At 34.8% G+C, this 16401-nt stretch overlaps 1 protein-coding gene across 1 annotated transcript in view; it reads right to left on the bottom strand.

Moving 5' to 3' along the window:
* The window catches only part of LOC148624205 (uncharacterized), a 52202-nt gene that overhangs the window by 28110 nt on the left and 7691 nt on the right, over positions 1-16401 (bottom strand). The window contains exons 2-4 of the mRNA XM_088566732.1: positions 6073-6146; positions 3150-3255; positions 85-134 (exon numbers count right to left, since the gene is read on the bottom strand). Coding sequence (XP_088422858.1) covers positions 85-134; positions 3150-3255; positions 6073-6146 — 230 coding nt within the window. The remainder of the gene's footprint in view (positions 1-84; positions 135-3149; positions 3256-6072; positions 6147-16401) is intronic.

Raw genomic sequence — 16401 nt, 5'->3', positions numbered from 1 at the left:
CTTCTAAGTCAAAGGTTAAATTCGTATTGATTATCAGTAAGAGGACTCCGTCCTCAAATAATATAAAATACAAAAAATACAGACCTGTACTAACAGGAGCATCCATGGCCACACAACCTTCGACTTTATCGCACCTAGATAGACAAACTAAAGTTTACCAAAACACATTAAATTATGCTTTTTACTCAAAAAGAATAAAATAAAAATAAAAACATTGAGAAAAATGTAAAGCTGCTGCGATGATGTATACTACATACATGGTACTATTTTGATTCGGTGCTTTGTGCGGTTCACATTTTCAAATGTAATTGTGTAGTTTAACACCGGGCATCCTCCAAAGTCAGGATTTTGAGTTGCCGAATGATATTTCCGCGTAAGTAAACCTCTGATGATTTGGGTAAGGCAGTAGAAACTCTGCAGCGGTATAAAAATACAGCCATACCAAGTATGTAATACATATAAGAAGTCTGATGGGATGAAGATCCTACATAGATGTAACAACACCAAAATGTGCTGTCCCGTACTACCATAGTATACATTACAGACCTAGATTAAACCTACGAAGAGGAATGACCGGGCCAGCCAAAACTATATTCTTATATAGCCTAGCTGGCCGAGTAGTCTAGGACGCTAGAATTAGTGCGCCCCGTGCAGAATCGGGTGTCTAAAGAATAATTAGGCCTACAGCAGCGCTAAGATTGTCGTAAAAGAGCAACACAGAGCAACTGAGATGTGTGCCCCAGGTGGTGGAATGGGGTACCCCTGGCATGCTGGGGTTGTCAGGCTATCATACGAAAAACCTGACCGCAAACCATAGTGGTGCACCGTGTTGGGAAAGATACCGACCCTACCCATCCCTCCATTTCATTTTCAAATTTGTCCGCCTTATTATCTTTGTGTCCCATCCTTTTTTATCATTTCATCATCATCATTTCATGTTAATTTTATCATCCCTTTCATGTTCATCGCCTTAATATAGCTGACATATTGCTGCTCGTTAAAACCCAGACAATCAATCAATCAATAATAGACTTAGTGCAGGCGGTGTCGCTATAGTTGTCACAGCGGTACGAGATCCAGTCCCTCGGTGGGAACAACCGAACAATTGCTTCGCAAATTCCACAGTTCTAACATCGTTTGGAATTCTTCAGACAATACTATAAGTTTACATTATCTTCTCTGTATCAATTTGATCCAATGGAGCAATGTAGCGAATAGAGTCGTTACATTCTAAGACGTTGCTTAATATTGATTTGCTGTGGCATGTATATTAATTTGATCCTCTATCCTACAAAATAACACCTAGATGAAGTATCCCGTACTACCATACATCGTGTACTAAGTTACAGCCCTAGATTAATCCTACCAGGATGAATGGCCCGGCCAGCGAAAGCTATATTGTTATATATTTATATAGATGGCCGAGTGGTCTATGGTGCTTGACTTTGTGCAGGCGGTGTTGTCATAGAGGTCACAGCGGTACGAGTTCGAGTCCCGCGGGAACAAATATATTTATAAACGTCTAAATATTTTTAACACCACCAGAAGATGGTAAAATTTAAATTGAATATTTCGGATAATTGATATCCTTCTTCAGCATAAAACTCATAAAACTACATGAGCATAAAATTCACAAAATTTCACTTGCATAAAACTCACAAAGTTCAAGATCAAAACAGATTCATCGGATCAAATTGATACAGAGAAGATATGTAAAAGTTAGAACTGTCAAATTTGCGGTGCAAATTTTTGGTCCCCCCCCCACCGCGCCAGCTAGGCTATATAGTAGTGGTCTATGGCGCTGGACTTGGTGCAGGCGGTGTTGCCATAGATATTAAAATCAAAATCAGTCGGAAGCTTGCTCTACTAGCTCTAGTAGTATTTGATGTTGTGTTAAATTTCTGTTTGAATCGGTCAAAGCAAACTTAGGATATCATTGGACATAGAAAGTGCCGAGGAACAGTCAGACTGACAAGGTGATATCTGAAAGTAAGCTGGGTCCTTATTACATTCAAATTATATCAAATGATCGTTGTTTGACAAAACACATTTTTCTTTTTTTGTGAAGGAATGGAATACTCATAGAACACCAGGACAATATTGCTATATCAGGTTAGCTACAGACAATAAGTATTAGCATTTAACCCAATCTACAGTCTTTATTTCAAGCTAAAATACTCAATATCAAAATGAAATACCTTAGCCATGTAAAAAAGCCTATTTTTCTACTTAAAACATATTTTGGAAATAAAGGACAATCAGTCAATATATAGGAAATTTTAGTGAAATATAGCAAAATTCTGAAAAAAGGAAAAAAATAAAGGAATATGGGATCACTTGACAACCTACTTGAATTTCCATAAGGGTCAAAAATTATTGATTAAAATACTACATTTTTCGATATATATTATAATCATGTGGAAGATTTTGTACATATATTTCAGTCAAAATTCCTTCACGTCGTACGAATCTGGATTCGGGTGCTAGACTTTTTTCTGAAACACGAACATGTACTGTATAAAAGTCAGAGAAATATTTTCTAGTTAGTGATTGTCAGAATCTGTCAATAACTCTTCTAATCCTCGTCTCAGTTCTACGTAAAACAGTTTCTGACAGGACAGTGTCACGACCCATGACAGATCTCTTTATTGGCGGTTTTGCAAGTTTTACTCATAGACGGTCCCTTTTTAGTAAAGCCATTACTAACAAAAAAATGCTGCCAGCATCATTAACTTTTCGACCGATATGGTGTCTACCGACACCCCGAAGGTCGACAGATTATAGTATATATCATATTAGAAACTTGGTGATTGTTTCAAAAATTAAATGAGGCGGTGTGTTTACTATCAGTGGATCTGGTCTATGCTTCCTATATTTGTTGCGTTATGATTGCTTAATTGCTTAAAGTTTCTGAATGGTGTTTGTTGTTTTTTCTTTGATATTGGCCCGAGATTTGAGTTTGGCTTCAACCGCAGTTACCTAGGATTTCATTAAAAAAACCTTTAAGTTTATAAAAACATAATACTGGTAATCAAAGTGCTTTTGTATTATTGTATTTCATAGATACAAAAATACATTTATAAATTAACTACAGCATTACAACTCTAAAAATTGATAATTGTGATCAGCCGATCTTCCACAATTCTTACCTTTCGTTTTGTTTGCAATCGCAAGGTACAGAACATGATGGTCCATAATGACCTTGGCATTGTGTACAATTTTCGCCTTCTTTGGAAGTTGACCCTTTCGGACATCCTAAAAACAAATTTAGATGGTCAATTAATACTTTTTTAAGTGAGAAAAAACTATTTAAGGACTAAGGCAAACTTTTCCAGTATTGTGTTAATAGAAAAGTTCTCGCCTTATCTAGTTCACTTTAATACAAGTTCGTCAATAATCGAATTCATTTTACCAATTGCAAACCCCTTACAAATAGATGTTATAACATAAAATAAACAGCCACACCACGATCGCATCGTACCACCCTTGAACATACGTGAACAAACACAATAACATAACTCGTGAAAAAAACCCATCAAAAAGTATATGAACCTAGACACCAACATTAATTTGATATTCTGAGGGCTGGGAGGGTCCACCATGCACACCCACTACTCATCAATTTCATGGTGATTTTCAGGTACCTTTGTATCTCCCATTAGCGAATCAATTTGTCGCTAAATAATATTATCGGACTCTTTTTCAGTATAAGCATATATTTGTACCTCATTGGGCTGTGGATGGGTCAAAAAGCAAAGATTTTTGTCACTCAATTGTTCGAGCCTTTAAGTCTTCCTGGGACAGCATGTGTAAAACAAACTAAATAGATATAGTTATTATTGTGTAGCCCGATGTCTCAGCTTTACAATGAGATGGGCAGACATGTTAATTACATCGACAATTAAAACAAAAGTTACCAACATGTCTTTTTACATCGATACTGAATATTACATTCAAAATCTGTATCACATGCTGTATTAACCCGAGACTCCTATATCAGCCCATGGGCCGCCGGCCCGCGGGGTGATATAAGTAATACAGATTTTAACGCGTCATGTTCATTATATTTTATATTTTAACCATACTTCAAGTATGGTCTGTAAAGGAGTGTGATATGGAGCATGCAATATAGGTCTAGGGGTGTGGTATAGGGTATGCAATATATGTCTGCAAGTGTGATATAGGGTATGCGATATAAGGTACACGATATAGGGTTTAAACAAACAAATAATGCATATACAAACAAGTTATATTTTAATTAAATATATGATATAAACATTTATTCTGGTCGGAAGAGCGTTACACTACTTTGATATTATCCGGATTATGTTGGAAATGTTGTATATATACGAATTTAAAGACATATATAGATATACGTGAATTATTTTGCCATTTAAACATGGAAAATTAAAATGCTTTTAATTTTTGTCGGTTTTAAGAGAGATTTATTCTATTAACTATTAAGTTCAACAATCTGGTTATAAATAAAATGTCGGTACCACCGTAGTACCCTTTCCCCATGTCAACAGGAAGAGACGTAATGTAAGTAAGCAGGTCAGATATAATTTCCATTTTGTTTTTATTTGGTTTGCAATACCTAAGTCCTTTACAACAAATTCTCTAATATTTCATCAAGATTGTATCTCCTAGCAAAGATTACGAAATATCTTAACATTGAAACAAGAAAAAAAATCTTTCTATAATGTGTGCATTCTTCTATTTATTGACTAATGTTGTATAGTATGGAGTGGTGGTGGTTCTGAAGGACAAAATTCTTAAACTTCAAAAAGGGCTATCCACCTAATTCTAGATGCTGAACCTTTTTCTCCATCAGAATCCTTGTTCAAACAATTAGAAATAATGAAAGTAGAAACAAGGATTTAATATCCCAAATACCTGTACTCTGTAGATGCACACATAACAAAAGTTTATGTTTCTGGAAATAAACCTTAATCACAAAGAAATGCTTAACAAGCAAACGTAATAATCTAAAAAATTAAAAGTAAACTCTTCAAAGATTCCTTCATATGTTATGGATCGGTCCTGGAATAAGTTACACAAATATTTACATTATAAAGCCACTACTAACTAATTCAAAATTAATACATAGAAATACCTAGAGACTTCTGAACTGAGTATCGTAAAAAAGAAAAATGTTGCTGTTTACACTGTTTTTTTATGTTCTATATTTTATGTTATTTTAAAGTGTTTGAAACTGACAAATGACGGAAATTCCATTTTATCTGACCATTTATGTTGCATTGTTTTACCCAAAGCGATAGCGAGGGGTTAAATGACGATATAAATGGCCAGTGATACAAAACAATGATAAATTAGAGTTTCTGTGATATATTTCGATTCTAATAGAACCATATTCTTCATATTTGACGCAGCCTATGAGTTGCACGAATTGTTGGTCATGCGTTTATCACTTGTTTACTATGGTTGTGGTCTAAAGAGCTTTGAAGCACGTCATATTAGAATCAGTTATTTTTAATTGTGTATGTTTTAGAAGTGTGAGATGGCATTTAGGGAAGATTAGCTTATTAACTAACTGTATAACCCTCTTGAAATAATTTGTATTATTATTATCATTAATATTATTATCATTATTATTATTACTCATTAAATAACACTATCACAATAAAGCTGACAAAGATAGCCCTTACTACCGTATACCGTTTACCCATTGACAACTCTATTGTTCAGACTGAGTTACGGTCATTAGCTTTAACCCAGTGAAAAGGGAAGAAAACATCTCATTGTTGGCACGACATTTAATAAATAATAAGACTGAACTTCCATTCTTTCAATGTTGCTTTATTCACAGCAACATTTTATGGGTATATTATACTGATCTTTACACTTCAGTTGAAACTGTATTCAGCGAATCTGTACGACCATGATAATGGGGAGTTTTAGCGAAGATTACATTTGAAAGTACCATAAGCTTACATTAGATGGGCATATCAGTCTCTATCATAAAAAAATATAGATGAACATTTTATACATTTTTTCTCCGTTTATTTCGAAGATGAGATAAACCTACATGTGTAAAAAATTAATACTTACTAGTACAATCTCCTGTAGATTTATCAAAGAAGTAATCTGCACAACATACAACAGCATTCGTCTCATTACGTCCGCTGAAATGCAGTCATCTAGTTTATTCAATAATGATTACTCTACAACTTATAGAATCATTAAAAGTATAAACATTACAAATGAAAGATGGGATTATTTAAAACACCATCAGTTGGGCACCGACCATTTTTAAATGAGAGGTAGGGGGCTGGGATTATTTTGAAAAGAAAATGAAATGATTCCAGATTTGAGCAAAAAAAATTTACTCAGCCTTGGACAGAAAAAAAAGTTAACTTTGGCTGCTTCTGAAAAAAAATAAATAAATAAAATTTCTAACCCAATATAAAATTCCAGCTCCGCCCCCTTCCTCGAGAAGAAAATGGTATGTACCTTAACTTAATATCACAGGCACTTGGAACAAGGATAAGAAATAGATTTTTTCCGTTTCTGAGCTCATTTATTTAAAATACCGCTGAAGGATTTCTAATATCACCGTCTTATTTTTTAAAAAAAAAATCGATTTTTGAAATGCAAAATATGAATTTTCAATGTATAAGATTTATACGTTTTTGCCAATCTTGTACAACAAAATAAGACAAAACGTCAAACGGTTTAATAAGAAGCTTATCTTGTAAATCATTATTTTCTAGTCTCAGCTTCTGATTGCAAGTACGCAATTCAATTTATTCATGATGAAGTATATATCATATGAAACTTAAGTAATTAATTCGATAAACCTGAAATTCCGTACCATGTATTAATTCCGTGTTTTAGTATGGAGACGGTTTTGCCTATAAGCGAGCACAGCATTTGTCTTTGACCAGTATAAAGTTTTCCTGTAGCTGGCAAACAAACAGTTGTAGGAACACGCATGAGCTGTACTTAGCAGATAATGTTGGCTATTCATATTTATTTGAAATAAAATTATTATTGAAATAAATGAATTATTATTAAAATATGAAAATATATACATACGTGTTTTGAACCGCAAATGAATTTGTTCATTTGCCTATAATTCTGACATTTATATATTGTTTGTCTTCGGAACTAATTTAGGGCCAAAGTAAAATGAACGACATTGATAGCAATGCAACTTATTGTAGGTACTTCCAATCCTCTTTTGCTATTATTAAAAGTTAGATTCTTAGACGTTCAAGAAATCATTTTATTTTTTTTTTTAAATTGGTAACTTAATGTTATTTTTAATATTCCCTGCGACATATCCAGTTTGTTCACATCAATCTCGCACATGCAGTGTAGACGTAGAGCCATCCGCTCTCGCTTGCTCGCTATCATGTTCGCTTATTGTCACGTGAGATTAGAATTACCCAAACACCCGTTTTCGTCTGCTGCATTGCAGACATTTTGATAAGTTTTGGAAACAGAAAAAAACATACATTTAATACTTCAGTCGAGGTCCTGGATAGAATATTTCAAAGAAACAGAAGACACAACCAACAAAGAACACAAAACAACTAAATCAATGCATACAAAGCAATAAAAGTAAATAAGCAACACGGACTCCACTAAAAACTGAGAGCATGGACCATGTACTGTAAGAGTCCGCTGCGTTTCTAATAACAGCCGCCGAGTTGCTCAAAAAGTCTTAGTCGAAAGAAGAGGAAAGGAAAACTATGAAACGTTATACAAATCAATTCTCTTGGTGCAAACGGAAACACTGTAGTGATCCACGAGTTGATGGTGACGACCGTAAAACTTTTGTTTTGATGTCTTCAATCTTCTAGCAACATAACCCTGTTCCAGAAGCCTAATTGTAAGAAGTCTATCACGGTGCAAAAAGTATGCGTAGTTACGGCAAGCTTTGGCATAACGTATAATTTATGATATGAAAACTCGATACTGTGGTTCTGAAGGGATGTTGCCACACATGGAAGGAAAGTTGACAATACGGGAAGAAGAGTCATCGGGTTTTTCATAGTTTAGTCAATACTATTTCATTTAACATCGATTTCAAAGTTTAGGTCCAGATATGAGGCTGAGTTCATAGTGTTTGTAGCATCCTTTATTTCAAATTCTTTGGGGAAGATGCGATGTACAAAATTTCCGAAACAAGGAGTGTTTAATGATTATCATAAAACGTCGGAAACTGAGACTAAAGGATCTAGCTGAACGATTTTCCTTCTTTTTGAACAGATCAGCTATAGACAGCCTCATAAGAGTGAAGAAATATGTCGGCAAGTAAAGATTTGTCCCCAAAGGAATGCCAACCGTTTGTTGAAAAATGTGTCCACCACCCTTGACATATAAATGTATGTTGTCGATAAAAAATTCTAGCATTTTAAAAACATCTTTTATATTTGGAAGATGATTTGGAATCGTTTTTTTTTTACAAAGCATGAGGAATCTCTACCAACATATTTGTATCTAGGTGTAGCGTGCTCTTTTTAGTTACAATTAACACTGCAAATGATTATTCCATCTACTCAGAAAGGCTACAACCTACCCTTTACAAGATATGATCTTTGATGACAATGTTCATGATCATTCACTGACTTTGACACCAGCTATCGCCTGCCTTGCAGCATGTATTGACTACAATTACTCACATTGTTTTATTACCATCATTTAATGGAAAACAGCCAACTGATGTTTACACATGGATACGACGTTTACACATAGAATCATAGTACAGTAAAGTTGTCAAATGCTATAACACTTAACAAGAGTCTAACAGTCCCCGGGTTATTAAAAAACCATAATCCTCAAAATAATCCTGGTCGCCGAAATTGAAAGCTTTTACTGACCATTTAACATAAACACAAAAGAAAATAAGGAAAAATGTTCAATATCAAACAATAAAAAATGTACATGATTTACAGAACTGAGCCTTGATATTCAAAATCCGCAAACTACACTACAACAGATCCATCACTGCAGCAGGCACTATTGGTAATATACGTTGTATATTTTCAAGGCTCATCAAAAGATTTTAAATAAGAAGAAATAATACATACAAAGTAACAAAAATAAATGAGCAACTTGGACTCAACTAAACAATGGGATTATGGACCAAGTGCACCGGTATGGTAAGCGTCCTCTGGTTCTAGAAACGCTCATCGAGTGCTTCATAAAAAGTCAACCGGAGTAGACGAAAGAGGGAAGGAAAATAATGACAACTTGAACAAATCAGTTTTCATGTAACAGATGGATACATCGAAACGATCCACGAGTTCATGACAACCATAAAACGTCTATAGTGACGACTTCAATCTTGTAGCACCATTACTTTGTTCTAGAAGCCAAGTTGTAAGAAGTCTGCGTAGTCTGCAAGCTCTGGCAAAACGTCTTTGTTGTGATATGAAAAATCCATACGCAGGTGTTGAAGGGATGTTGCCACAGATGAAAGGAAAGTTGACAAATTTGAATGAAAAGTCATCACGTTTGTCGTAAAGTTTGGTCAGTAGTTTTGCTATACCATCGATCTCTAAGTATAGGTCAAGATATGAGGCTGACTTCACAGTGTCTGCAGTATCCTTTATCTAAAGGTATTTGGGGGTAGATGCCATGTAATAAATCCCCGAAACTAGGATTGTTTAATGATAATACATCAATATAGCGGATCTAGCTAAACGATGTTCTTTTCGGATCAGATCAGCTATAAAGTCAGCCTCATAAGAGTGACGGAATAGGTCAGCAAGTAGAGAAGCACAATTTGTTACCATTGGGATGCCGACCGTTTGTTGGAAAACGCGTCTACCAGACTGGACAAATATGTTGTCAAGCATTTTTAGAACATCTTCGGTATATTTGGAAGATGGTTTTGAATTGTATTTGAGATCGGCAATTTTTTGGATAAATTCGGATGACCAACATACCTATAGTAAAATTAATCCTTTCAAAACAAATGCCCGAACATCACATGATTGTGGCATTCCCAAAAGGAACTGATTTGAAGTAAAAAAAGGGTAAATAGTGACTTCGAATAAATTACAATTATTTAAATTTTATGACATGAAATTTAAATTTTGCAAAGTACATTTAGTAATCATGAACATTTCTTTTTGTTTGATATTATTTTCGTTATGTGTTAATGTGTTAATGATCAGTAAATGCTTTCAATTTCCGCGGCCAAGGTTATGAATACCGCGGGAACTGTTGATTCTTGTTTAGTGTTATAGCATTTGACAACTTCATTGTACAATGATTCCATGTGTAAACGTCGTATCAATGTAAAAACGTCAGTTGGCTGTCTTGCATTAAATGTTGGTACCTACAAATGTCTCATGCTAAGCGTACGCTAAACTCAACGCAATCCTAACACACTGGACATAAATGTTGTCGACCAAAAATTTCAGGATTTTGAAAACATCTGCTTCTGTTTAATTGAAATATGATTTGGAATTATTTTAGTATGAGGAACCTCTCCCAAGAGCTATATATATTTGTATTTGGTGTACATCTTTTTTGAGAAACAACGATGTGTAATGTTTTTAAGTCGGGATTTTAACTGAGTATAGGGACTAGAAGTATAAAATGTTGACAAACCATAGGTTTCAATGCTATTATATTCTGATAATAATCTTGAATTGAGGGTCTCCAACAGATCTCTCGAATTTTTTATGATCCATATAGAATCAATATCACTACGGTAGTAACAAGTGTCGTCGTATGACTGGAGATCCTTTTTGACAGCTGTGAGTATAGAAGTTAAAATTTTGAAAGAGATTTGGTGGTACATTTTGCAGATGCAGCTATCTAACGTTGTTTGTTTGGATTCTTTTGGAGTGTAGGAATCCAGTACATAGACGGTAAATCCCAATCATCGTCTTTGGTAGAAAGACCAAAAGATGATAGCACAGATTTATGGTGTTCCACCATCTCTTCTTCGAAGAGTGTAGTGGCAGTATAAGTCTTATCACTGCTATTATTTTGTACGTCTACCTCTGATAATAAACATTGGATGTGATACGTTTTGCATACAAAAATAATGTTGTTTTGGGCTTTGTCTGCTGGTAGGACAACATATTTATTCATGTGTATAGACAATGTTTTTGCTGCATCCGGGTCTTTGAAAACTGATGTAGCATTTATACTCATTGATCTACTTAAAAGTTTCATTCGTTTCAAAATTAAGGACTTCGCGGCCTGTAACCACTCTGACAGAGAATAAATGTCTTCTTGTTCTCGTTTTATCCATTTTCTTGCGTAGTCCTCCACGGCATCCATAAGAACTTTAAAGTTGTAATTCCAATATATGAAGCGTGGTTCACGGTACTTGGCACCTTTAGAAAGGACCTTACGCAGAGATCGTTTCCGATGGTGCTTAAATTCCACGTAACTACGTGACTGGAAGGACCATATTTGAATGGAGAGTTTTTGTAAGAAAAGTCAGGTGGTTTAGCTTTGAAGGTCCTCAATCTCGAGGTTCTGCAATAGCCTTTTATAATTGAAAATTTTGGATGCAATAGATGAAGTAAAGGAATATGTAATAATCGGTATTGATTTTTCCTTTAAATATGGGGGAATTTAATGGTTACGTTTTTGTAATGGAGCATGTCAGCCAAATTAATTGCAACTATACCTTTGTTGACATACGGTAGTGGAAGAAATGGTCGTTTTTCTTCATCTTGACCTTTTACACTAACTGGTTAAAGAGTCTGTGGAAACCAATATCCAAAATGATAGCAACAAGTCTGTATAATGATGAGGAGGTAGATGTCAAGACTTGTTTTGTAAAGGAATTGTAGTAGAGTGAGAAATATTAAATTAACCAATGAATTGCCATTACCAACTTTAAATTCGTTTTGTCAAAAATATATTGTTTTCCGTAAAATTAGTGACCTAATTCAAAATGGCTGGTCACTTTGGTATTTACGGTCTCCATTTGAACCTGAAAAATATCAGTCGTTATATTCCGCCGATCTCCGATTGATTCTTGAGAGGACTTTGATCAAATTATTCGAATTATCTTCATTTCAAATGTTTTCATCGCTTGATTTTCGGTAGGTCAAACTTCTTTCATGTAAATAAACGACTTAAAATATTCCAAAACTTCACACTTGCGGTGGCTTCAACATGTTAGATGCTAGAGGTAAGGGTGACACCAAGTCAGAAAATGTCATAGAAGAACCTCAAAAACAATCCTGATAAAACCATTATTACAGACGATCTTATCAGAACCAAGGATTTTTATAGAAGACAATAACAAGGCACGTTCAGCATCAAAGAAATGCATCATGGGTATTCTCGCTGTTAATCTCCCCACGCAACATATTTATAAACGTATTATATAAATGTGCGCGAGATTCCAATCCATCTATATTTAAAACCTTGCCAAAACCAAGCAAACTGTATAACCACCACCTAATTAATGACGTTTTGGAAAACCGATGGCCGGATTTTTTAATTAAAGAAGAAAGGACAGATGTAGTTCTCATCAATTGCTGTCCTTATTCAGTAACATTGTCCATGTCTACATATGTTATCCTCATGTCATCGTGTTGTGATGTTCCCCGTAATGTTTGGTTACAATGGAGGCTTATTCCTGCCATCGACAAGTTGAGCTGTCAAGATAATTATGTCAGTATGTTGACATAACTATCACAACAAGTCCACTTAAAAATCTTTAAAACAAAATCGACTTAACAACATTTTATGTCGACTAATTAAAAAAATTATTCAGTCGAGTGGACATCTTTAAATTTCTCGACAAGTCGACATAGCATATCTCAGAATCTCGTCATTGGGTCGAGATATTAATCCCCACTGTCGTCGTGAAATGAGGTTGTTGAGAATCTTATGTTGACATGTCGACATTATTATCGGAAAAGTCAACTCATCCTTTCTGAAAGCTGAAGTAAAACATAATAACCCACGTAGCCTATGGGCTGTGCGGGTCCACTTTGCACCCCTACTCATCAACTACATGGTACTTTTTAGGTACCTCTATACCTCCCATTACCGACTCAATTTGTCGCCGAAGAATATTCTCGGATTCTTTTTTCAATATAAACCTAATATATTTGTACCCCACTGGGTCAAATAGCCAAGACTATGTTGTGACCCAATTGTTTGAGCGTCAAAGTCTTCCTGGGACAGCATTTGTAAACAAACAAAACAAAGAGGTATTATCCTGTAGCCCAATGTCTCAAATTCACAATGGTACCACGAAAATGGCGGTAATACTAAGGGTTTTAGGGTGAAATAAAAAAATGTACCCCTACCCCACCGAAAAATCCCTTATATTGACCGATTTGTTCATGTCAAAACACCTGGAGTTTTTATGCTGCAGGAAAAAATGGCTTATTTGGTATTTTGTGTTTAGTATTATCACCATCTATACTTCTGGGGATCTTTCAATGAATTTTGACGGTTTTCGTAGTCAGAATTTTATCGAAAAATGCAAATTTGGGATTTTGCCAATTACAGGTAAAAATGAAGAAGATATGAAATTCCGAATTCCTCTTTTATGAAAAATTCAATTTTGTCACATTGAAACTGAAAAAAAACGCGCCTGAAATGCGGAAATATGTTGGATACATCGAAAATTAAAACAATAGTACCCAACATGTCTATTTTTAGTTAATGTTGAGATATTTTTTTTTCATGGGTAGGGAAGGCAAGTTTCCACCTGACTTGACTTTGGAAATTTCAAATATTTATTACTTGGGTTAATTGGAAAGCTAAGACACTATGTCAATGTACCGCATCACGGTAAACTTGTTTGAATTATGATATTTTAAAAAATATGACAATATAGAGTGATATAAAAGAAATTCTGAAATTCTGAAAAATTCCTTAAGTATGAATGCTTAAAATATGAGTTCTAACGTGTCAGTATGCTGTGAATGAGAATTCTCTTTGATACTGAGCAGTTCTCTAGGGGTAGGGGTAAGATTTTTAACATTTTTTTGAAAATGCTAAAAAAATATTTTTTTGTAGAAAATTTAATTATCTATTGAATTAAACCAAATTTGAAACGTTTTTGTTGAGAAATAACACTTCGAGACGAATTTATGTGACTTTTAAGGGAAAAATCTTGGCTTTTTGACCCAGTGGGGTATGATAGGCTTATACTGAAAAAAGAAAAACATTCTTGGGCGACAGATTCGGTAATGGGAAGTATAAAGGTAATGGAAACTTGTTTGTTTGTTTGTTGGAGTTTAACGCTCGAGCAGCAATATTTCAGCTATATTCAGGCAATGCACATGAAGTGGATGATAAAATGAACATGAAATGATGATTGAATGAAAAATGGGATGGGACACAAGCATAATGGGGTCGACAAATTTTGATTGCCACTGGAAATAGGGAGAGGTAGGTAGGGTCGGTCAATTTAGCCTCCTATGTTGGAAACCTATGGTTCCTACTCCTTGAGAATACCACAGTAGGGTTCTTTAACATACGAGCATATTTCCCAACACGGTGCATCACTATGGTTTGCGGTCAGGTTTTCCGTATAATAGCCTGACAACCCCAGCATGTAACACACCAGGGGTACCCCATTCCACCAACTGGGGCACACAACCCAGTTGCTCTGTGGGCAGAGCGCCCTAGCCCCCGGCTAAGGTTCTGAGCACTATTTAGTCGCCTTTTACGACAAGCTTAGCGCTGCTGCAGGCCTATTCTTTTGACACCCGGACCTGCACGGGTCGGTAATGAAAACAGAAATATTGAAGTCTTATAAGGAATTATTAAAAAAAAGTATATTTTTTTCTACTCTAAAAGATAAAGGAGTTATAAAACTGGTAAGGTTATTGGTAAGCTGTACTGTCTCATGACAGAGTTTATTTTCATATTTCAATTTGAATATCTTGATTTGTAGTAGAAGGCATCATTCCAAATGTTTTCCCACCTTATACAAATACATTCCTCAATATACCCATTTGAAACATTTAATCAATTTTTCAAAAGAGCAGAGTTACTGGGGTTGGCATCTTTGTTCCAGAAGTTGAACCCTTTCTATGCGTTATTTCCCTTTTACATCAATATCACTTTAAGGCATATTAGGAATCATCCAATTGCTATCGTGACCAAAATCCTTTCAATTTGGATTACCTCCCTTTCCCCAGGTCTTCAACCCTGATTCAATTCAATCACGGGACACACTAAATCAATTGCACGTAATCGCCTTGAAGATATACCCACAATGATCTATTTATATAAATAACTATTTGGCGTAAAAGTCCTAGTGTTGGTAACTTTTTTCTATGGAACGCCTAAACTGTCTGATGAGATACACATTTGTTTATGTGTTGTCAATTTTATATTACTTGTTGTGGTTTTATAATTACATGTGGTCATTTTGTATTTACGTTATGTAGGAAAATCTTTACATTATGTCGTTTTGTCTTTACGTTCTGTCAGTTCGTCTAGGATATACGTCATGATATATCACCCTCGCTAGGATAACACCCTCAACGTTACAATATATCACCCTCGACGTCACGATAGATCACACTCTCGTATTCAGTATAATATAACACATACTGCCTGTAGTAGAGGGTGTTATGCATCGTATCACACTCTGTAAATATATCACCCTCGACCTCGTCTCGTCTGATATATTTACTTAGTGTGATACTACAGCGTAACACCCTCTACTACAGGCAGTATGTGTATAATACCAACTTTCTTAATAAAAATTTCTAGTATGTTATAAACCTCCACATTGCAAAATGTCAAGAAACTTAAAGACAGACTTCGATTTTTTATATCATAATTTGGTAATAGCTTATTTTGATAATATACGACGACTTCATGCTGACAAACAAATAGCAAATTAAATCCATCACCAATACCGTTTGCACATAAGGTTGTGGAATACATTTATTTTTTCCACCTTCCTATTTCTATTTCTACATGTATACGTAAATGTAAATTGGAAACTCTAAATTTAGTTAACCATATCCTACTATCAAAATTTAATCAGAGTAAGTATTTTTCGACACCAAATTCCCTTTTGAATGTTCTATAAAATAGTCCCTTTAGAGGAATCAGAGATAGAGCTGTTCCAATTTGAAAGAAACTGATCATTGATCTAATAAAACTTGTTTCAAATACACATTCGTATGGATCATATCTGTTTGGTTCAAAAATATGTAACCAAGACCTGTATTTTCCAATAAAGATTTGATACTGTTGAGCCTTTCAAACTTGAATCGATCACTTAACATAAACATAATTCTATACAATAAACCACTAATTTTTTTTTATCATTATTCAAGAGTTCATTCCAATATGACGCCATTCTTATTTTTACTCGACAGAAAATCTACCAAGCTCCACATTAACAGCAAAATTAGGTATGGTATTCCTTACATTCAATATTCGCTCACAAAATTTCAAATCAACTTA

The sequence above is a fragment of the Perna viridis genome, chromosome 2, assembly GCF_037379345.1.
Source record: "Perna viridis isolate PV_CMFRI_1.1 ecotype Kerala chromosome 2, ASM3737934v1, whole genome shotgun sequence".
NCBI lineage: Eukaryota > Metazoa > Mollusca > Bivalvia > Mytilida > Mytilidae > Perna > Perna viridis.
The sequence above is the reverse complement of the archived record's forward strand: the minus strand, read 5'-3'. Positions and strand labels throughout refer to the sequence as shown.